Source organism: Neolamprologus multifasciatus, chromosome 7 (assembly GCF_963576455.1).
Source record: "Neolamprologus multifasciatus chromosome 7, fNeoMul1.2, whole genome shotgun sequence".
Lineage (NCBI taxonomy): Eukaryota > Metazoa > Chordata > Actinopteri > Cichliformes > Cichlidae > Neolamprologus > Neolamprologus multifasciatus.
Genome location: NC_140445.1, coordinates 29102623 through 29126716, shown reverse-complemented (window position 1 = coordinate 29126716; position 24094 = coordinate 29102623). Strand labels below are relative to the sequence as shown.

The 24094-nt window shown below is 40.1% G+C and overlaps 1 protein-coding gene across 2 annotated transcripts in view; it reads right to left on the bottom strand.

Moving 5' to 3' along the window:
• LOC146514504 (5-hydroxytryptamine receptor 4) overlaps nt 1-24094 on the bottom strand; it is a 59666-nt gene that overhangs the window by 8055 nt on the left and 27517 nt on the right. For both annotated transcript variants that reach the window (XR_014874949.1, XM_085165472.1), the window contains exon 6: nt 23151-23815. Coding sequence is in view for 1 of the 2 variants with exons in the window: in XM_085165472.1 (XP_085021598.1) it covers nt 23151-23815 (665 nt within the window). In the remaining variant the exon portion in view is untranslated. The remainder of the gene's footprint in view (nt 1-23150; nt 23816-24094) is intronic.

The following is a 24094-nucleotide window of genomic DNA, read 5'->3' as shown; positions in this document are numbered from 1 at the left end:
GTTTTACACCAAGTAAGAGATATGGTGCTACTTTAAATTACATATCAGAAAGGTTTCACTTGGTGAAATTTTGGAACTCATATAAATAATTTAATTAAATAGGAAATAATAAATTAACTGATCTGCCAATGATGGAAAACAGCACTCTTCAGCTGTGCTGCATTAGACTCTAAAGAAAATAACTGTTAACAACTTTATTAAAAACGAATGGAAACATTTCTTAGATACTGAGCAGCAGTTCTCAATCAGAAGGTTGAAAACAGCCAAATGCAGCACATTTCATAACTGCATCTGGCATCTATGAGCTGCCAGCTTTGATCTTATCTGTCAGTTTGATCTGTGGCTCAAATCCAGTCTGACAAATTGAGGCTGTAGATCAAACCGTCACTCAAGAATAAAGGAGGGACTTGGTCTCCTTGAACAAATGTTTAAAGAGACTGTGGTTGTTTTGGTAAAGAGGAAGTTTAAAAGGCGAGCAGGCAGTTCGCATGAGCTTTATTTTTTCTTCACGCTGCTTTTTGTGTGCGATGGTGATTTCCTCTGTTTCTTTGCAGTGTCAACATTTGCTCCATTTTTCTTCTGGAAAATTGACTCTGATGCTTAAGTAAAGTTTGAAAACTTACCGACAGCATCAATGTAACTTTCTGAACTTTTAAAGACCCCAAAATGAGTTTTGAAGATACCAGTAAAATCGTACATTTTTATCTAGCATCTTTTACTTTTTGAAGGATTGTTTTAAAAAATACTTGAGCAAAGTCCCTACATTTTCTCGGGAAAATATCTGAAGCTTGAATGTTGGAATCCATATGAATGGAACGGTGTCATATCTGGAGATTAACACATCAAACTCAGATGAAACTGTGTCCATTTTTAAAAAGCTTTACCTTCTGTGAAGCCCTTTGACTGATTTGGACAGTTTGAAAGAGTATCATGTGCCTTGTTCACGAGAGGCTATAAACAAAATCTCAACCCCCTGCACGAAAAACTGTGGTTCCTACAGGCCTCCAAATCTGCTGTCAGAGATCAGACATCGGAATATCTTTCAAGCATCAATCATTTTATGTCAACTTGAGCTCCATATTCATAGTACCAGATATTTGCCCCCAAATTTTAAGGTTCTGAAACTGCAGTCTCTGTACTGTGATGCTGTCCAAAACCTGAGTGAAGTTTCTTAGAGATGTTCTGATGTAATGCTCGTAGACTAACAGTCCTCTCTAATCTGATGGGTCAAGGCCAGGTTTTTGACTGAGTGGTTGCGCACACAGGCTGTCTTCAAGTATTCTGGGACACAGCCAGAGGACAGAGAACGGTTAATTATTGAAAGCAATCAAGGGGCAGCAACTTCCACTGCTTCACAAATACATTTTTGGAGGCATCGTATCTACGCAGCTTGAAGAGCGTTTTAGTTACACCACAGCTCAATCTAGACAGATGAACGGCACTACGAGGGAAACATTCAGGTTCATATATAGTTCAGCTTTGTGCCAGGAAATGATTCACATGAACACTACTGTACATATTATTAGAGCAACTTTATTCAGCTTTGTGCCAGGAAATGATTCACATGAACACTACTGTACATATTATTAGAGCAACTTTATTCAATTAGTAGCTGCCTGCAGTGTGCACATTTCAATAAGCCAGACTACCTATACTCCACGTAGCTTCTCAAATTTCCACTATTTTTCCACATATTTCCACTTCCTCTCGCTTGGTCTTCAATAATGCCTCATCTCCTTCTCAACCTCAAGACAACATCAGCGTCCTAAACTACAGACACCAAGTCGCTTGCATGAAAACATTATCTGATCCGCAACGTGACCTTAGGATAGATCAAGACGAGATAGAGGAGAGGTTTGCGTTCCTTTAATTTTGTCCTAATATCTTTTGAGGACATTAAATAATCAAATTTCACTCTGTGTGTGTGAGACAGAGAGAGCGCCGATAGAGAAAAAAAGACAAGTTTTCCCACAGGAACGCCAAGAAGCAGGTTAGCGAGATAAAGTGGGGACGCCAGCCTCAACGTTACAAGTTGGATGGTTGCCCTTTTAAAGGTGTTAATGAGTTGTCCATGTGAGGCGTTTGGGCTCAATAAGTGTGTGTAATTTACATAACCATTACCATTAAGCAAAGCATTTAGATCCACTGTATTTAGGCCAGAAAACAAAGTCACAAGAAACTAATAAATGCTCAAAAGAGACTTTACTAAAAAAACAAATAAATAAATTCAGTATATTTATTTCTCTGTCCTCATTTGTGTTTACATTTGCAATTCATCATCCATTCTCAAACATAAACACACACACAGATAGAACATCAAGTACAGGCTAAGACTCTGCACCAGAAAATTCACAAACTAATTGACTGTACGGTATGAACTGAACTGATACCCCAGATTCTGGGCCAGTAAGGCTTTAGTGTTTCCAGGTCAACAGACAGATCAGCTGGGAGTCAAAGGACGCAATGACCTCAATTCCAAGCATGACTTAAGGTGAATGTAAATTCTGGCCTTAATCAGTGAGTAGTTACAGTTGGCTAGAAGTGGTTTTTATAATTTAGTAGCATGGGACCTGACCTGAACTGCACTGACACAAAGTCCTCTGAACAAAACATGACTTGAAAGCTAAAATTGGAAACAGAACTACTACTCTACAGGCCTCAGTTATCATGTTTTGATAGTACAACAAGAGAAAGACTGAACAAGTATGGCATGTTTGGAAGGTTTGTCAGGAGAAATCCTCTTGCCTATAAAAAGAACGTTGCTGCAAAGCTTAGATGTGCAAAGCTGCATCAGAACAGACCACATGAGCAATTTTCTTTAGATTGATGATACAAAAGTGGAGACAGCATATGATATCACAGCAAATCACAGTATATCACAGCATATCAGCACAAAAACCTGATACCTCAGCTGCTAAGCATGGCGGTGGGGGGATAATGATTTGGGCTTGTATTGCAGCCACATGACCCGGCAACTTGCAGATATTGATTTGACAATGAATCGGTGACGTGAGTAAAATGTAAGGCCAACTGTTGGACAACTAAAGTTGTCTCAAGGTCCCAAGCACAGCAGGAAAAGAGCATCGTGAACGATTGAAATGCTGTGGCAGGATAATCAGACAGAACCACATGTCTGCAAACTTGAGTGAAATTATTATTTTAAGTTGTTTCTGTTAAAAATGGTCTACAAGCTACTGAATTGTGGAGTGTACTTGGTCTTTCACAGGACTGCAGAGTCCTGAGAAAGCTTTTCTTTCTCATCTGTACAGGCTGTTTTTTATGCTTCACCTCCACTGATTAGATTTGCTGAGCTTTATCTGTGGATCTGTGACTGTTTGTGTGCATTTTGACTATTACAACTTTTGAAGAAGCCTCTGATTTGCTTTGGGTGAGTCAAATTCTAGTTTCTAATATGCAGGGTTTTTTTTAAACTAATTATGAGCACTAATTATTAACTAATATAGTAAACTAAACTAATTATGTGCATCTGTGTTACGCAGCCATATAGTCTATAGCCCCTCCTTGATGACCATGCTCATATTCATATTTTAATAAACCAGCTTATGATGATGTTACAGCGCTTAAGCCCGTTATCGATGCCACTGCTGGTATTGGATTAATACTAGTGTGACTAGTGTGTTGCTTTAGTTTGCTTACACATGACCTCTCACGCGGGCACACTTTGATCTGCTCCCTCCTCCCTGCTCTGCTGTGTTTAGTTGTCCAGTGATCATGTGACTCAGTGACACCAAGAAGAGCCATGCAGGCAGTAAGTGAGATGGAACTACTTTACAGCTGTAAATGAAAACACTGCAAACATCATGCATGTTGGAAGATAAGTCTACACTGTGGCAACACTGGCAACTTTTATTTATATAGCGCCAAATCACAACAAATGTCGCCTCAAGGCGCTTCATAGATACAGAGAAAAGCCCAACAATCATATGACCCCCTATGAGCAAGCACTTTGGCGACAGTGGGAAGGAAAAACTCCCTTTTAACAGGAAGAAACCTCCGGCAGAACCAGGCTCAGGGAGGGGCGGCCATCTGCTGCGACCGGTTGGGGTGAGAGAAGGAAGACAGGATAAAAGACATGCTGTGGAAGAGAGACAGAGATTAATAACAGATATGATTCAATACAGAGAGGTCTATTAACACATAGTGAGTGAGAAAGGTGACTGGAAAGGAAAAACTCAATGCATCATGGGAATCCCCCGGCAGCCTACATCTATTGCAGCATAACTAAGGGAGGATTCAGGGTCACCTGGTCCAGCCCTAACTATATGCTTTAGCAAAAAGGAAAGTTTTAAGCCTAATCTTAAAAGTAGAGATAGTGTCTGTCTCCCGAATCCAAACTGGAAGCTGGTTCCACAGAAGAGGGGCCTGAAAACTGAAGGCTCTCCCTCCTATTCTACTTTTAAATACTCTAGGAACAACAAGTAGGCCTGCAGAGCGAGAGCGAAGTGCTCTAATAGGGTGATATGGTACTACAAGGTCATTAAGATAAGATGGGGCCTGATTATTTAAGACCTTGTATGTGAGGAGCAGGATTTTGAATTCAATTCTGGATTTAACAGGAAGCCAATGAAGGGAAGCCAAAACAGGAGAAATATGCTCTCTCTTTCTAGTCCCTGTCAGTACTCTTGCTGCAGCATTTTGGATTAACTGAAGGCTTTTCAGTGAGTTTTTTGGACATCCTGATAATAATGAATTGCAGTAGTCCAGCCTGGAAGTAATAAATGCATGAACTAGTTTTTCGGCGTCACTCTGAGACAGGATATTTCTAATTTTAGAGATGTTGCGCAAATGGAAGAACGCAGTCTTACATATTTGTTTAATATGTGCGTTGAAGGACATATCCTGGTCAAAAATGACTCCAAGGTTCCTCACAGTGTTACTGGAGGCCAAGGTAATGCCATCCAGAGTAAGAATCTGGTTAGATACCACATTTCTAAGCTTTTCAGCGCCGAGTACAATGACCTCAGTTTTATCTGAGTTAAGAAGCAGAAAGTTAGTGGCCATCCAAGTCTTTATGTCTTTAAGACATTCCTGCAGTTTAACTAATTGGTGTGTGTTATCTGGCTTCATGGACAGATAGAGCTGGGTGTCATCTGCATAGCAGTGAAAATGTATGCTATGTCTTCTAATGATGCTGCCTAGGGGAAGCATGTATAATGTAAACAGAATTGGTCCTAGCACTGAACCCTGTGGAACTCCATAATTAACCTCAGTGTGTGAAGAGGACTCTCCATTTACATGCACAAATTGGAGTCTATTAGATAGATATGATACAAACCACTGCAGTGCAATACCTGTAATACCTACAGCATGTTCTAATCGCTCTAATAGGATATTATGGTCAACAGTATCGAATGCTGCACTAAGGTCAAGAAGGACAAGCACAGAGATGAGTCCACTGTCAGAGGCCATAAGAAGATCATTTGTAACCTTCACTAAAGCTGTTTCTGTGCTGTGATGAGCTCTGAAACCTGACTGAAACTCTTCAAATAAACCATTCCTCTGCAGATGATCTGTTAGCTGTTTGACAACTACTCTTTCAAGGATTTTTGATATGAAAGGAAGGTTGGAGATTGGCCTATAATTAGCTAAGACTGCTGGGTCTAGAGATGGCTTTTTGAGTAAAGGTTTAACTGCAGCCACCTTGAAGGCCTGTGGTACATAGCTGATTATTAGAGATAGGTTGATCATATATAAGATCGAAGAATTAATCAATGGCAGGACTTCTTTGAGCAGTTTTGTAGGAATGGGGTCTAAAAGACACGTTGATGGTTTGGAGGAAGTAATTATTGAAGTTAACTCAGAAAGATCGATTGGAGAAAAAGAGTCTAACTTAACATCAATGGTACTAAGAGTAGCTGTAGATAATATTACATCTGTGGGATGATTATTGGTAATTTTTTCTCTAATGATAAAAATTTTATTTGTGAAGAAGTTCATGAAGTCATCACTAGTTAACGTTAAAGGGATGGTTGGCTCAAAAGAGCTCTGACTTTTTGTCAGCCTGGCTACAGTGCTGAAGAGAAACCTGGGGTTGTTCTTATTTTCTTCAATCAGTGATGAGTAGTAAGCTGTTCTGGCTTTGCGGAGGGCTTTCTTATAAAGCAACAAACTATTTCTCCAGGCTAAATGATGATCCTCTAAATTTGTGACACGCCATTTCCTCTCCAGATTACGAGTCATCTGCTTTAGGGTACGTGTTTGAGAATTATACCACGGGGTCAGGTACTTCTGATTAGAGACCTTAGTTTTCACTGGAGCTACAGTATCCAGAGTCGTACGTAGTGAGGAGGTGAAATTATTAACAAGATAATCGACCTCTGTTGGGGTAGCGTTCAGATAGCTGCTCTGCTCTGTGTTGGTACAGGGCATTGACGATGATAACAGTGGCTGGATTATATTCTTAAACTTAGTTACAGCGCTTTCAGAAAGACATCTACTTTGATAAAGTCCACTCTCCACTGCTGCGTAATCAATTATTGTAAATGTAAATGTTATCAAGAAATGATCGGACAGGAGAGGGTTTTCAGGAAACACTGTTAAATGTTCAGTTTCTATGCCATATGTTAAAACAAGATCTAGAGAGTGATTAAAGTGGTGGGTGGGTTCTTTTACATTTTGAGAGAAACCAATTGAGTCTAACAACAGATTAAATGCCATGTTGAGGCTGTCATTTTTAGCATCAACATGGATGTTAAAATCACCCACAATAATTATTTTATCTGAGTGGTGGGTGGGTTCTTTTACATTTTGAGAGAAACCAATTGAGTCTAACAACAGATTAAATGCCATGTTGAGGCTGTCATTTTTAGCATCAACATGGATGTTAAAATCACCCACAATAATTATTTTATCTGAGCTCAGAACTAAATCAGATATAAAGTCTGAGAAATCAGACAGAAACTCTGTGTAAGGCCCAGGTGGACGATAGATGATAACAAGTAAGACTGGTTTCTGAGTTTCACAGCTGGGGTGGACAATGTTAAGCATCAGGCTTTCAAATGAATTAAAAGTCTGTCTTGGTCTTTCATTAATTAATAGACTGGTGTGAAAAATTGCTGCCACACCGCCCCCTCGACCTGTGCTTCGAGATTTCTGGTAGTTAGAATGACTCGGGGGTGTTGATTCATTTAAACTAACATAATCATCCTGCTACAACCAGGTTTCTGTAAGGCAGAGTAAATCAATTTGTTGATCAATTATTAAGTCATGTACTAACAGAGACTTGGAGGAGAGAGACCTAATATTTAATAATCCACATTTCACTGTTTTACTCTTTGGTTCAGATGTGGATACTGTATTATTCTTTCTTTGTAAATGTTTAAGTTGTTTGTTGCTGGTTTTTAGTTTGTTTTTTGTCTTTTTGGAAGCAGACACAGTCTCTATGGAGATGGGTTTTTGGGGGGGGTAGCAGGAGGAGAGAAGCTGCAGAGAGGCGTGTAAGACTGCAACTCTGCTTCCTGGTCCCAACTCTGGATAGTCATATTTTGAGGGGTTTAATAAATTTGTCGATATTTCTAGAAATGAGAGCTGCTCCATCCAAAGTGGGATGGATGCCATCTCTCCTAACAAGACCAGGTTTCCTCCAGAAGGTTTGCCAATTATCTATGAAGCCCACATCGTTTCTGGGACACCACTCAGACAGCCAGCAATTTAAGGAGAACATGCGGCTAAACATGTCACTCCTGGTCTGATTGGGGAGGGGACCAGAGAAAACTACAGAGTCCAACATTGTTTTGGCAAAGTTGCACACCGATTCAATATTGATTTTAGTGACCTCCGATTGGCATAACCGGGTGTTATTACTGCCGACGTGAATTATGATTTTACTAAATTTACGTTTACCCTTAGCCAGCAGTTTTAAATTTCCTTCAATGTCGCCTGCTCTGGCCCCTGGAAGACAATTGACTATGGTTGCCGGTGTCTCTAGCTTCACATGTCTGAGAACAGAATCACCAATTACCAGAGTTTGACCCCCAGCGGGTGTGTCACCGAGTGGGGAAAAACGGTTAGACAAATGAACGGGTTGGTGGTGTACCTGGGGCTTCTGTTTAGGACTACGCTTCCTCACCGTTACCCAGCCGTCTTTCCCAAGCTGCTTGGGATCTGCCGGGGAACAGCTAGCGGGGCCTACGCTATCTTCGGCTGCACCAGCTACAGGGGCCTGGCTAGCTAAGGGTGAGAGAAGGGTGCAAAGCCGAGTCTCCAGTTCAGTAATCCTGGCCTCCAGAGCTGCAAATATGCTACATTTGTTACAGATATCATTACTGCTAAAGGAGGCCGAGGAGTAACTAAACATCTGACACAATGAGCAAGAAAGTGCAGAAGGGACAGGTGAAGTAGCCATGGTGCTAACGGGTCGGCTACGAGCTAAGCTAGCGAAACAGTACAGAGACAGTGAGTGAATACTATAAATTAGGTAGTGAGTACACAGAAAGTGTGCTTCGGATGAAGCACGTGAAGATTATACACAGAGCGAGCGAGCGAACACCAAGTGACAGCGCCACCCAGAGGGAAAAATCTGGGTGTCATTTAGTTGTCATTAAGATGTATTCAGAATTTGCAAATTGATGATGATTCATCTCATAAATCATGACACACTGCTCTCCCCTGCATAAGCTGCCTTTATAATTTTGGCTGTACTGGCTCTGAATTTACTTGGTCTCAAATTGATACTAAAATCTGCAGCATTGCACACCAGTAGAAGTGTGTAGCCACACAGCATCCACTTGCTTATTTGGACAGAGATGTCTCATGGCTGCATGTAAGCCAACTTAATTTAAGAGTTTCTTCACAAAAGCCACAAGCAATTCCAAACTGAAGGGCTACGTTATTCAAAGTGAAATGTTCCACATTAAGGATCAGCTACTGGAGAGGCAGTGCACATATATTTATGATGAGAGTTTATGCCTAATTACCTTGGTGTTAAAATATGCGAGCCCTCATGCTAAAGACAACAGAAGACAAGGGCCCCGAGTCAGAATGATTTTCTTGATTAAAAAAAAACATGTTCTGGAGCCCTTGACTCTCAGAAAATGAAAACTCAAAAGTGGCAACACTGAGGCAAAAAAAAGAAATAAAAATGATAATAACAGCTAAAATAAGCTTTGAAAACAAACTTTAATAATAACCAGCAAACCACAAACGGTACCATCAATCTGTGCTGCTTTTCTAGGACAGAAAATCCTCTGAGTGTTTGCTATGGATGAATGTGAGGCCATTCTGACTGAAGGCTGAACTCAAGACATTACTCAAGAGAAACTATGATGAGCACAGGCTTGATTACAAATTCATAACATGACAATTTTTATTTATTTAATAATACTTTATTTTCCTTTCCATCGCAGACCACTACGCTGTGATGTCCTAAATTATCATGGGGAGGTTAAATTTGATGTTATGTGATTACATAGCACAGCGTGATTAAATCAGTTTAAATATTTAATCTGGTTCTGGGTGTATCATTATCTTAAATTTATTCGTATGTGAACAGATTAATTCTCACCATATCGCTCTGCCTCAGTGCCTCTGTGCAGCTGTGTCTGCGGAGGCTTCTTCATATATCCAGCACTGACTTTAAGAAAACAAAGGGTAAATCCCCTCCTTTCTCCAAACAGACCTTGTTTTGTTAGAGAAGTATGAAAATGATTTCATCTGACTGACATTTGGTCCTGATTCGTTCCCACTGAAGTTAAGTCAACTAACTTCCTGCTCAAAGATCGACTACCTGATAATGAGGTGCTGTGCCTATTTTTGACGTTGGTCTTTCATTTGCGTTTTTTAAAAGTCGCTTTATCTTTGGGTTTCGTGAAGCCTTGCCAAACGTAACTGAACCTTGTGACTCAGAGCTAGTTATTTAGGAATACTACAGTGAGCTTTGCACCATTTTCTGGGACCCATAGTTTTCTTGAGATCCCAGCCATCACTGAGTTATCAAACTAATAATGGAACACAACTACGATTTGGGTTTTAGATGTGAGGCAACTACTAGTTAAAGGGAATTCTTTACAAATTTCAAACACCTTATGCCACCCTCCAAAAGTTTTCAAAGCAACCTCCCTTTGACAGAGTAATATGAAAGATGGATATAGTCTTGATTTTAGCTGTAACAGGAGGTCTTTATCCTTCAAAATCAGATCCTCTACCAGAGGCCTGGGACCTTGAGTGTCCGCCACTACTTTGTCCGGCTGGTTAGCCAGCACTAGTTTGTCAGTCTCTATCTGGAAGTATCCACAGGATCTTAGCTCAGTCATTCCCAACCACCCTAGGAGGCGTATCCTATGTTGACCTGGGACTTCCAGGCCATACTCGGCACAGATGTTCCTATGCCAGCCACTCGGTTATGGCGTTCCATGTATGCCATCCCTGCTAGCATCTTGCACCCTGCTATTATGTGCTGGATTGTCTCAGGGGCATCTTTGGACAACGTGAACTTGGGGTCTTGCCTGATGTGGCAGGCCCCAGCCTCTATCGAGCTTGTGCTTAGAGCTTGTTCCTGTGCTGCCATGATTATTGTCTCTCTGCTGTCTTTTAGCCCAGCTTTGTCCAGCCATTTATAGATTATTTCAATACCAGCCACTCCTTCTATCTGGTACATGCTGTGAGGAGACCTGTCTTTTCATGTTGGTTCTCTTCTTGCTCTTCTTCTTTCTTGTGTTTTTGCTGCCTGAGATATTCACAAAACGTGATTAGTTTTTCTAATGTACTCATGGATCTTTTTTTGTTTCATCCTGGACAGTGGTTCTAACACTCACTAGTCCTCAGCCTCCTTCCTTCTTAGCACGCAGTCTAAGGATGCTGTGCTTGCATGCATTTTCTTGATATCAGTGAATTCTATCTAAACTTTTGGCCAGCTGTCCCAGCAAAGTATCTGATGACCAGCAGGGGGTAGGTGTTGGTAAATGGACTGGTTCTTATATAGCACTTTTCTACTCTATCTGAGCACTCAAAGTGCTTTACACAACATGTACATTCATCGATTTACACAAGCACTTTTTTGTCATTGTTGATTGCCTGGATCTTGTTCTTCCCATTCAGCTGACTTCCCAGGCTTGTCTTTCGTGATTACGGCTTTCCTAGTGGTTCCCATTTGCCACTGGGATTCCTTCTTGTCTTTTCTGACATGTGTACAGTGTGTGTGTGTGTCTTTGAGGATCAATTCTGCTAATAACGTTTTTCTACCTAAGAGATTTGCTACTGTATATCTATCTGTGGCCAAGAGAGAAAGTTGTTATTATTTAATAAAAACTGGTTAAAATAAAAGGAGCGATCTACACTGAGTTTTATTTGGCATCACCAGAAATGTTGGAAGAAGCTCTGAGGACTTGAAAACTATGGAAATTGTTCACCTCAGACAAAAGAACAGGCGACTATCTTTCTGTCGATCGAACTCACAGCCATGCTGATGGGTCATGGTAAGTGAAATATTTAAAACGAGTCTCACAGATAGAATCTTTTGGCTAAAGCTGGAACACACAGGGATCAAGAAGTTCAGTTCAGTGACTTTAACTGGTGGAGTTGAAGCAGATAGTTCCTGGCTACAGCTGCCTGAGTGCATCATACACTTTATATAAAAGATGGACGTAGCTTCCAAGACAAAAAAACCCACCATCCATCTTCTGGCAAAATGTAATAATTAAAGTGAAAAGTCCAACTCAAAAGCAGCAGCAGAAAAACATCAGAACTGATGGATGATGGTAGCTCTGAGAGCTCTTTCCTCTCTTCAGTCCATCAGACTCTTTACAGATAGGTTTCAGCAAGTCAGACTTAATTCTGTCATCCACCAGGAGTTAAATCAGTTTGATGACTAACAGGTCAGTTAAAATTAATAGTTTTTTCTCTCAAATTCTGTCTCTTTTAGCTTAATACAACGTTTAAAATGTGTGATTTGTTGGAGAGATTATTCCAAGACACATAAATCTGGGCTCAAAGCAAAGCTCATGGAGCAGCTTAGCAGGGAAACAGCAAAGCCTTGAGGCTAAACCGAGCTGTGTGGATATGTGTGACTCGCTGAGAACCAGGCTTTTCTAAAAATACACAGTTAGGCTTGTCTGAATAAACAAAGCAAAACAACAACAACGACAACAAAAGAAAAACTGAAGATCAATTACATTGTGAGCATGTGCTGATACTGAGGTACTGAAGGAAGTAGTGCTAATCAGATTGGGAAGTGACCTTGTTTAGCCTCTGCTGCAGTCTGTCTACAGCCTGCAGAACTGTGTCATCTTATTTTTAGTTCAATATCAGCCTGACAGTCTCATTCAAAATATTAACAAGCTTTAACCAAAACAAAAATCAAAGTTCTCACTGAGATTATGATTATATACAGTGGTTTTAGACATTTAATAGCTAACTGAGGAATAAAGTAAACTGTGTGCTGCATATCAACCTTCATTTAAATCAAAGGATTTAACAACAGTATTGCATTAACTTTTTAGGAATTACAATTATTTTTATTTATAGCTTCCCAAATTTGGCCTTTGTTTTCCAGCAACAGAAATCCATCAAAGTATTAACAAACCATTGAGCTGTCCATGGTGTAGCTAGCAGCTAATCCATAGATCCTAAATTGGACAGGCGAAAGTGAATGGAAGGGATGGGTTGTACTTCTGCTCTGGAAAACAGCCCATGGTTTCCACCTTGTTGCATGTAAACCCTCTGTAGTTAGACCTATGAAGGCATCTCTGGATTACAGTGAGATGCAGACCTTATAAGAGTGTTCTCAATTTGGTTAGATGTTGTGAAAGCTGTTTTCTTGACTTTGGAAATAATTCTGGAATCATGAACTTTTGATGTCTTATGTGATCTTTCAGACCTTTTGGTGTCGCTGATCTGATCAGGGTAACCCTTCGTTTTAAGAATCTACCAGATCGTTGATGAGGTTAAAGTTTTCGCTACCTGCAGATTTTTCAGCCTAATCATGACCTCCTTCACTTACATCCGTATCTCTTTGGACCTCTTGGCCTCTTGTCTAAATGATACAAATTAAAACTCACTGACCTCTTGGCTAAACTTCAACAAAAACAAATGTTACCACACAAGTCAAAAATAAAAAAGTAATAAAAACACTGATCACATTTGTCTCTTTTGATTAGTTTTTTTCATTGTATCAGTCTTTCTCAGAACAATATCTGCATTTAGCTTGCTGTACATTTTGCAACCTCTAAAACACATAAATAAACTGTCAGATCTTGTCTACACACACTTACATAGAACAGAAAGTGACACAGGAATCAGTTTATAGTCCCTCGTGCAACAAGGGGCAATAAAGTCAAATTTATTGTCAGGCATGCAGGGAGAGGCCTCTGAAGTCCTACCTGACATCAGAACAACTAGTTTCCTCAAAGTTTTAACTCAAGTGAGCTGTATGACATCTTTACTGCTCTGCAGTTAGTCTGGAATAAAAACACACAAGCAGAGCAATGGAAACATGAAATGAGCACACAAATCCTTGAACATCTCAATCTCAACCCCAAAGTTAATTTAAGCTTTGTGCGGTGCACATATTCGTGGCTTGAGTTTATGTCAGATTTAAACTTTCCCATCATTTGTATCGGACATGAGTCCGTTATTCTTCACTCTTTTGGGCAGACTGAGAAATGTAAAGTATGTGATTCATCTGAAGCTAAAATAAGTAGTTGAAGACTTCTGCCAAGCAACACAGAGACACAAATGTAATGTATAAAACTGAGCATTCAGAGAAGAAAGAAGTATCTGAATATTTTGCTACATGTGTTTTTAGCATTATTTTTGTTACAGACTATTCACTTAAGCTAATAGCATACTTTATGTCATTACTGGAAAAAAAATCACTGAAAATATTAAACACACCATGCTGGTGAAACTCTTGGATTTAATATAAAAAGTGGCCAGAGCTCTGCTGACAGGACTGACTTTGAACAAGCATTTCCTGTTTCTGATCAGGAGGGATTTCAAACCAGTATTTCTTACATTGGTTACACCCTTCTTTTTGATAGCAAAACTCCAAAGTTAGCTTTTATTCAAACAGATTAACTAAGCCAGACTTTATTGTAATTTTTTAAGTGCCTGTTGCAAAAACACATTCTGTTCTGATTTCCTGAGTTGAATTTATGGAAAAATTCCAACAATAACAAAGTTTGAGAAGAATACAATATTACTTTTGCACCAACAAATTCCCAAAGAGCTATTTGCCAAACACTTCTCAGCATACTGAGCAGTGTGTCCTTAAACATTTGAGGAAACTGGACAAGAGAAGGACAAAAGAAGTGATCCTAATAATCTATCTATTGCAGATGAACAGCATCTGAAAGTCATGTCCAGAAGAAATAGGAAAAAATCCAGTAAAAGATCTGAAGCAGGAATTCATCAGGGCCATCGGTTGATCCATCTCGTGTCATAAGTCAACCTTAAGGAAGGGAAGCCGGAAGAAAAGGCTGAGCTATGCTGACTTACACAAGAACTGGTCTGAAAATCAGTGGCAACAGGTCTTACGGAGCGATGAATGCAAATTTGAATTTCTAGTGAAATATATGTCAGTGTGTACAGAGGAGGTGAAGCGAGAGGTATAACAGTGAGTGTCTACAGTCATCCTCACCATAACTATTTACTTATTAACTTATTTAATCATAAAGATATTAATTGAAATATTTGAACTCTTATTCTTTATTTACCAGAACACTGCTAAGTGTCAAGAATCTAAGTATAGCCGCCTAAAGGATAATGCTACATGACCTACTGTATAGATGTTTAAAAACTTATTCAGCTCTTGTTTAGGATGCTGACTAAATATGATGAGCCGAAGGCAGCAAAAGGTTTCAAAAAGTCCTAAATTGTATTTAAAGAAAGCAAATAAAAAACAACCCACATCTTTTGTCCCTCTCAGAAAATAGGCTGATTAAATGAGATTTCAAAGACCTGATTAGCCAGTGTGGGTCAATTTTACTGTCCGACTTGTCACAATTACAGCACAGAAGCACAGAGACAAAGATGGATAGTGGCTCTAAGGGCTATATGAGTGTCTTTAAGAGTCTCCAGTGAGGTTCAGAAAGTCTGGCCCAAGTGACTGATATACCTCACCCAAAGAGAATGAATGAAGCAATAAAACCAAGAGGTTAGTAGTTTTGTTCTTTTAGTTACTGTCTAATTATTTTTCATGCAGTCAGTTTGTGTTTTACTCACCCAGTGTCTTGTTTTTCAATTACATGTATTATAACAAACGGCACAAATAGTGCACTGCATGTAATTTGTCTTTCTCATACTTTTCCCTCCTTCACTCTCAATTTAAGGGAAACGATCCCTTTAGATAAATGCAGAAGTCAAGGATAACAAAATAGAATAGGAAGTAGTAGGCTGCGGCTGGAGATTAGAAAAAAAGTGATAATTGCAACACAGTCCAACATTTTTACATTATTATATTTAACAAGACGAAGGAACAAAGGAAAAGATAGAAATCTGAGTAAGAAACCCAGAGCGAGAGCAGTGAGACACAGAGAGGAGCTGCTGGAGGATCTGACGTTTCAATCAAACAATAATAAATCATACTAGTCTCATAATAAATCACAGACTGGAGTGTTTATACTGTCCTGCCTCGCCTGTCTAAACTGTCTGTGGTTAGTCATAACATGCTCACTTTCACCACTGACCTTCTTCTCATCCTCACAGTTACACACCTGGAGAAATTGTTATATCAAAGCAGGAGGAGCTGGCGATTACACTGACAACCAGCAAGTTTCTTACACTTTCATGATCATGCTTTGACTTTAATACATTTTAACATGCTTTATAGTCTTCTAATGACATGAAGGAAAACCATGAGAGACTGACAAAAGGTCATCCATGAAAATACCAAATCTTATGCAGTCCTAGACGGTGAAATCATAACTTGCCTACAAGATGGGAAGATGTTTAATAAACCCTGTTACTTAAGTTGGGATCATTCAAAATGAGTTCAAGGTATAATATGTAACACTTATGTTTTGAAATGTCTGATTGTCTGTAGCGATGGAGGGCACATTTTCTCTTGAAAAGATGATGTGATTACATCATCTTTTCAAAGAATGTTTAAAACCAGAAAAAGCCTCAAAGTTTTAGCCTCAAAGTTTTAACTAATAATATTTTAAACCTATATGCAGGTTTAAAAACTCATGTATGCAAATCCGATACACCTGATGTTACCAGGTATAGTAATAATAATAATATGTCACATGTCTTCAGCCAGGATGGAGTGCAAAAGTTGAATAATCCCTGAAGACAGGTATGCTTTAATCCTGTTCTTACCATATATCTCTCCACAACAAGTTTCAACTGGCAACAGTTACCAACGTCTTGCAAACACTTGCCAACCGGTTGGGGAACACACATTTTTCCCTAGCGATAGTGGTCGCCGTGGGTCTAGGCTTGTGTGACTGGAGCTTTAGAGATTGATTCCAGAGTGGCTGTTAGCAACCTGTTGCAATCAGCTGGGGATTACTCACTGTTCCCTAGTGTGACGAGACCCTCTCACTGTCTCAAAGAAGTCCTGACCCGCTATTATAGATAGTCTTCCAAACTACACAAGCAGGCCCAGATAAACTTCTCTGTCTCGTCATTTCTTTTAGTACACCTCCGTCTTTGTCACCCACTTTGAGCCAGTTTGTGGCACTAGCAACCAGTGGTTGCTAGACAGTTGCGCACTAGTGTTTAGTTCTTTGCCTTTAGGGATTAATAAAAAACCCTTTTGCTAGACTTTCCCTGCTTGAGAGTGCTTCCAAACACTACAAGTGCCAGTTTCCAACACAGCTTCTTTTATTTTTTACATTTTTCTTTCTGTCTTTAAGACCCGCCAGAGCTAATAATGATAGCATCTAAAAGAAGTAATCACTGTGGGTGATCTGACACAAGCCCCACAGGGGAAGATATACATCTGTTTTGATAGGCTGAGAGGTACTTCTCTTGACTGCAAAATAGAGCTTGTGAATGTAAAAAAAAAGTTTTAAAAAATCTGGAATTCCCCCTTAATATTCCTCAACAATTGTTTTCAATACCTTCCTGGTGTCATTATCGTAGAATTTGTGTGTTGCATTTTGCACTCGTTCCTTATTTGTCTTCTAAATCCCTGGGAATAGACTTAATTTTCCAATATGGAGCTGAAAGTTTCATCTTATCTCAACATAAGAGAGTCATATATCAGCAGGGCATGCCAGCGTGGCTTTGACCCAACGAGTGATCTATCTTTCGTCCCAGATGTCTTCCATTCCAGAGAGATTTCAAATTCTACTGTTTTTCAGTGGCTAAACAGAAGTGCTCTGCTACAGCAGATCATCCTGCTCAGTCTCAATAACAATCACACAGCTGATAACAGTATCCGCTACTTAGCGGAATTAACAGAATTCAACAGTACATCATCGCTACATCACACTCAAACTGATTATGTGTTATGGGAATGGTATGATAGTCTGAGTTGTTGGTTATTTCTCATACCAGACATTCAACACTTAGGGGAACAAGAATCTGGTTTCCCCAAAATATCAAACTACACAGTACTTCAGTATGTACACTTTCTCTTCTTCTTTTCTTCCAGTAAAACGTCCGAGGATAATGTGCAGCTTGGACTGCAGCTTCACCACACTATGCATCATCATCATCTTGCACCTTTCACTCTTGTTTAACTCTGTTTCTTTTATTTTTCTTTTACTTTTTTAACTCAAGCTCACACATCCAGCCCACACTGTTTTAAGTACTGATGACAGCTGCTCTGAGGGAGGTAAAGATGATAGAGCTGAGCGAATGACAGAAGAGCAGAGGAGAGGTGAGATTCAACTTGGAAAACGTATCATTATCCTAAAACTGTGGTTGACAAACTTGACCATTTACCCATGTCCACTGTGACTAAAATCATTGTGTTCATGAGGTTTTTGTCTTTTGTGCGGTGCACATATTCGTGGCTTGAGTTTATGTCAGATTTAAACTTTCCCATCATTTGGGAACATGTGAGGAGCGGATCGAAATTGTGTTGATATCTGGTGAACGCAGTAACCGGGTCATTGCAGCAGATTTCAATGCAAGACACCCTACGAGACCACCCATCTCCCATGCTACAGTTAGCAAACTGCTTGCTAAGTTTCGTGAAACTGGTTCAGTGTTGGATTTGCCAAAATGTGGACGCAAGAAAACTGTCACTAATGAAGAAACATCAGTGGCTGTCCTAGCTTCATTCAGCAAGAGCCCACAGCGTAGCAAGAGCCCACAGCGTAGCAAGAGCCCACAGCGTAGCACTCGCCGCATGTCACTGGAGAGTGGCATTAGTCGAACATCCCTTCGGCAGATATTAGCTACTCACAAATGGCACCATTACAAATTCCAGCTACTGCAGCATCTCAACGAGGATGACCCAGATCAGCGCACAGAATTTGCAGACTGGGCAAAAAAAAATTGGAACAGGACCCTCAGTTCACGCAGAAGATTTTGTTCAGTGATGAGGCAAACTTTTATGTGAATGGTGAAGTTAACAAACAAAACCACCGCTATCGGTCTGACACTAACCCACATTGGATGGATCCCTCCAAGACTGTTGGACCAACAAAAGTGATGGTTTGGTGTGGCCCATATACCACACCAAACCATCACTTTCACTACAACAATAGTGGGTCCATTCTGCATCAATGGAAACTTCAAGGCCACTGGATATTTGAAATTGCTACATGATGATGTGTTTCCCTCTTTATGCACTGAACCTGGCACGTTCCCTGAGTTTTTCCAGCAAGATGGTGCACCACCACATCATGGGTGCCAGGTCCAAGCATTCCTAGATGAACAGTTTCCTGGAAAGTGGATTGGTCGTCATGGGCCAGTTGAATGACCCCCAAGGTCTCCCGATCTGACCCCCTTAGACTTTTATCTTTGGTTTCATCTGAAGGCAATTGTCTGTGGTGTGAAGATACGAGATGTGCAGCACCTGAAACTACGGATACTGGATGCCTGTGCTGGCATTTCTCCTGCGGTGTTGCTATCAGTGTGTGAAGAGTGGGAGAAGAGGGTTGCATTGACAATCCAACACAATGGGCAGCACATTGAACACATTTTATAAGTGGTCAGAAACTTGTAAATAACTCATGAAAGAATAAAACTACATTGAAACCAAGCACACCATTGTTTTTCTTGTGACATTACCAATAAGTTTGATGTATCACATGGCGCTCTTCCTATTGAAAAAACAAAAGTTAAGGGAAAATCCAAATGACCAAAAAATATGCACGAAATATTAATTGTTAGGATGTTGTTGTTTTTTTCAATTTTAGAAAAACAAAAGACGGTGGCACATTTAAAAAAATGACTAGTGGAGAAAGTAATTAGGCAAAGTAAATAAAGAATGGACTGTATTCAAAATAATACCAATTCAATTCAAGTCAGTTTGATTTTTATGGCACCAATTCATAACAACAAACAGTTTAAAGCGTTTAAAATGTAAAGCATGTCATTAAAATCAGGCTAAAGCAAAGAAATACCAATGTTAGAATCTGTTGTAAAACAATTCTGCTTTCCATTGGATTCATATCCTACTACTCTGCCAACATTTTCCATATGTGCCATCACACATGGACAAAGACATTTTAAAAAGGCAGAGGACACTTAAATGTAACTTTGAAAAACAGTTTCCTTAAAGGCCATCATCTCACTGAAATAAAAATGAGATTTCTCCAGTAATTTCAGCTTCTAGTATCCTGCCGGCCTTAATCTGATTGTCCAAGTCTGTTTTCCATCGGAGACAGATTTAAGACAGGACATCAGATTGGAGTTAACACTGTTTGCCTTTCTGTTTCCTACACACCGACGTGCAGAAATCCATGGAAACACATGACAGCTAAAACTAGTATGCCATAAGCTGAGATATCAGGAAAGCGTGTTTCATTTTTCTATTTCATATAACAGACACGCACAGATGATGCACACGCAGAAGGTTTCTCGACACGTTCAAAAGGTGTGACTGCCTGTGCTTGCATGTATTTTGTATGAATTAATTTGTCACACGTGTGCATGAGTGCACACGCACTCTCACTGTTTCTCTTCAGCAGTGAAGTACTTGTATTAGAGTTAAACAGTGCAGACACAAGCAGGTCTCCTCCATCTTTCTCCCAGCTCGCGGAAGCTGAGAGCACAAACACAGCCGTCAACTAAATCAGCACCATAACATCAACAGATGTCCTGGTGTGAAAAGCTTTCTGGACTTTTAGTGTTATTATATATTATAATTACATTGAAGAGCCAATCTGTAAAAAAGACAAATATGAAACTGTCCACTGTCCGTGCTATTTAACCACTAAGAACCAAGATTTAGCCAGATTTGGGCATTTTAGCTCCTCTTTGAAGGGTGCTTTTTGCTCCACTTTTCTATAATTTAATACTTACAAAGTTCACCATGTTAGATTGGTGCTAGTTTACCTAAACAAAACCCAGACAAATTCTCCAGCAACAGGAAGATGGTTTGGTCCCCTGGGAGCCTCTATTGCCTGACTCCGTCTCAGATTACATGAAGAAGACAGTGAGAGAAATTCTCCAAGATGCTTGAAGTAACCTGCCTGCCAAGTATCTTAAGAACTGTCCAAGTGCAAAATGCTATAGTCAAAGCAACTTTAGCGCATCAAGACAGTGACAGAAATGGAGTCTATCTGCTCTCATTTTACCACTGAATTAGCTGAAGTTGGTAATTAAATTCAACCTGCAAAGACTGCCAATATTTGGCCTTCTATAGAACTTTACATGAACTAATATATTCACAGTATAGCCAGAATATATTCAGAGTATAGCCAGGCCAAATCATAGATTTGAAATAGAAATTCCTCCAAAAATAGTGATGTCCTTTTGCAGGACAGCAAAAGGATTGACAAAAGGCGTTGCATAAATTGGAAGCCAATTATTTGCAAGCCTTCGTCAATCTGTCTGAGAGTGACTGCAGTCAGACTGCAATTTCTTTGGGCTCAAAACCGATCACTGAAACTAATTGTGATCATTAAAAGGAAAAAAACGAGTGGTTGTCATCCTACTTTTAGCCTATTGTGATGGAGACATTAAGGATAACTTGTAATTTACTAACACCATTAGGTGAGTCACAGTGAATATTGATTTGACTCTATTTTTTTCTATTTACTACACTTTATGATGAATAAAAACTACAAATAAATAACTTTTAGTGGTAAATTCTATTTCAGTGACTACCAAGAGAAAAAACACAATGGTTGATCTTCATATTGCTGTTGCTACATTCTGTTATTACTGTCCATATCTCCTCATCATTCTCCCCAGCTGCTACTGTGCACGTGCTGCATTAAACGGCATGATTAAACGTTAAAGAAGCTTCTGCAGAAAAACACAGCACAAGTGCAAGTGTGGGTCAAAGTCTGAATGTTCTCTTTCAAAATTTCCCAATGGTTTCATGAAAAGCATCTGACAAATCTCATGATCAGAAAACAAGGGATTAAAAGAAGGGATGATTATTAAATTCATTTTATCACAAATGTGAGCCTAGGATAGCAACTAGCGGCACACAGTATGTGATAAAATGATATATGATCAAATAAGAAATGCCTTATTTATCCCCAAAGTTGGGAAATGCTACAGTACTCAAAATGTGAAAAAGAACTGTGATTAAATAAATATCACAGTGCAAAAAAAATCACTCAATAAATCAAAATGTAAATATGATTTACTCAGGAGCTTAAATTCACAGTGGATACATGGATTGTGGTATGTGAAATTGTGTTTTATCCTTGTGATGGTAGAGCTGAAACAGATGTTAGAGAAAGTCTTCAGCTGCTTGTCCAGCAAGTGGTGCAAAGGGTGACCAAGATCAATTTCTTGTCCATGCTCATTCAGCCACAGTCCTTTGGATGATCTCTGTGTCAGCTGATGCAGGAATCCAAACAGTGTGATGAATAAAACTGGATTCAAACAGCAACAGAAATGTCCATTTCCCTCAGTGAGTAATACCTTGCCAGCTAGCAATATTCGGGCCATGAAAATCTTCCCCACAGTTACATGTCTGCAGCTACAACACTTTTCTATCACAATTGTGAAAAAGTGCGATTTCTCCACTTTTCTTCTTACTGCTCAGATTAAAGTCCTTGGCTGGCACTCCCTCTCTCCCTCCACAGCTCCATGAAGCAATGTCAAACTACACTCACTATGTTCCCCCTCTTCTACTGATTTGCGATGCAGTCCTGTTTTACCTTCATAAAACTGCAGGAGTTATGTGGCTCAACATAATGCAACAAAATAAAGTTTGGCAGCTCACAATAGGCCACGGGATTATCTTCGTCCAGGTGCACGAGTATAACACTCCAAATGAGACTTAGTGGCAATAAATTTCCCTTGTAAAGGGCACTGAGGTAATCGTCCAAAATGTTCAAAATGTCCCTGACATTCATCAGGGACTGATGTGAGTGTCTCTTCTGTATTATGTAGGACCATAACTGTGTTTTTTAATTGCGAGTGATCACCTCGAGGAGGTCAACAAAGGGACAATTCCAGTTTTCCACTTTTCAAGATGATGAACCTCTTTAATCTGCTGGTCTTCTTCTTCTTAACAGCTGCTAGTTAATTAAAAACATTAAAAAATTATCTTTTTGGTGTGTCAAATAGATGGAGTAATGAACTAATAAAAGTCCAGTGTATCGTCCTCTTCTCAGTTTTTTAAACTCAGGCAAAGACTAAGGAAAACAAACAATCTTTCAGTCAGATGACACAGAAAGGTTTAGGTGTAGGTCTTTTCGCGGGAAATGACTAATTAAAGTTCATTCTTGCCCAAGGCCTTCATTTCTTTTTGAATCAGTGAGGACAAAAACAGAACATCAGTGACGTAGTAGCGCATCTGGCTTAGGTATTCATTACAATCCACAAGTTATTGCCCTGAAAAATGACAAATGTGACCTTAATGTTAACCTGAAACAGGTGATTCTTGTTTATTGTGGACAATCAAAGCCTTGCCTTGATCGCTGAGCAAAAAAACATACACTCTCTCACTCAGATCCACTTACGCCCCTTCACTCACTGAAATTACTGCCCTTCACATTAACATTAAGGGACGTCTGCCATCAGTCTTACATGATCAAATATGTCTTAGGCCACTGGTTATAGATAGACTGGTACAAATGTGACTTGTGCCTTGCCTGTGTGTTTACCTCAGTGCCATGGATGTCCCATTGACTGATGCAGCTGAGCATGCTCTGTGGGTTGGTCCATAGGAGCAGCTCCCCTGCCGTGCGTACCGCTCATCCCCGCAGCACAGAATGACCAGAAACGCCCTCCGAAAAGCCCGGTTTAGGAAGGCGTACAGGAAAGGGTTTAGCCCTGAGTTAATGTACCCAAGCCACAACCAGGCTGTCCACAGCTGCCAGGGTACCGAGTAGTGGATGAAAGGGTCCACTATGTTGGTGATAAAGAATGGAGCCCAGCACAGGCAGAAACAACCCATTATAACCGCCAATGTCTTTGCTGCCTTGGTCTCAATGCGCATGCGGCTGTGACCTACAGGAGCCTGCTCTGAGGAGGAGGAACCTGTTGGTGTCCTAAGGCGGTAATGCTCCAAAGGATCTGAGGAAGTGGATGTCCTCACGGTGATGACTGGAATTGTGCCGGTGACCGGAGCAGAGCCGGCACGTTGAAGTGTCTCTATCTGCCGCACATGGGTCATGGCAGTAACATAGATACGCTGGTAGGCTAGGACCATGAGACCCAGCGGCACGTAGAAGGCCACTGCAGAGCAGATTAGGGCGTACGGCCGGTTAACCAGAAACACACAACTTGTGTCGTTCGAGCCTCCCGCCAAGGCTCGCCGCTCTTCAATCTGCAAAGAGAGAAGACACAGGAAGAAAAAACAAGTGAAATATGGGGCTCCCAGGAGGGGATTAGTTTAGCTTAACAAAGAACAAAAACATTAAAAAAAAACTGGAACTATGGAAAGACTTAGGCCAGCTGTTTCCCTCTGCTTCCTGCCTTTTAGTTAAGGCGGGCTAAAGAAAGAGGTAAATGCTACATATTGTAATAATAAAGTACTTTGGAATATCCTTTGTCTGGCCAGTTGCCCATATCTTTGTCCTCTATATAAACCATGAGTAGGTCAAAG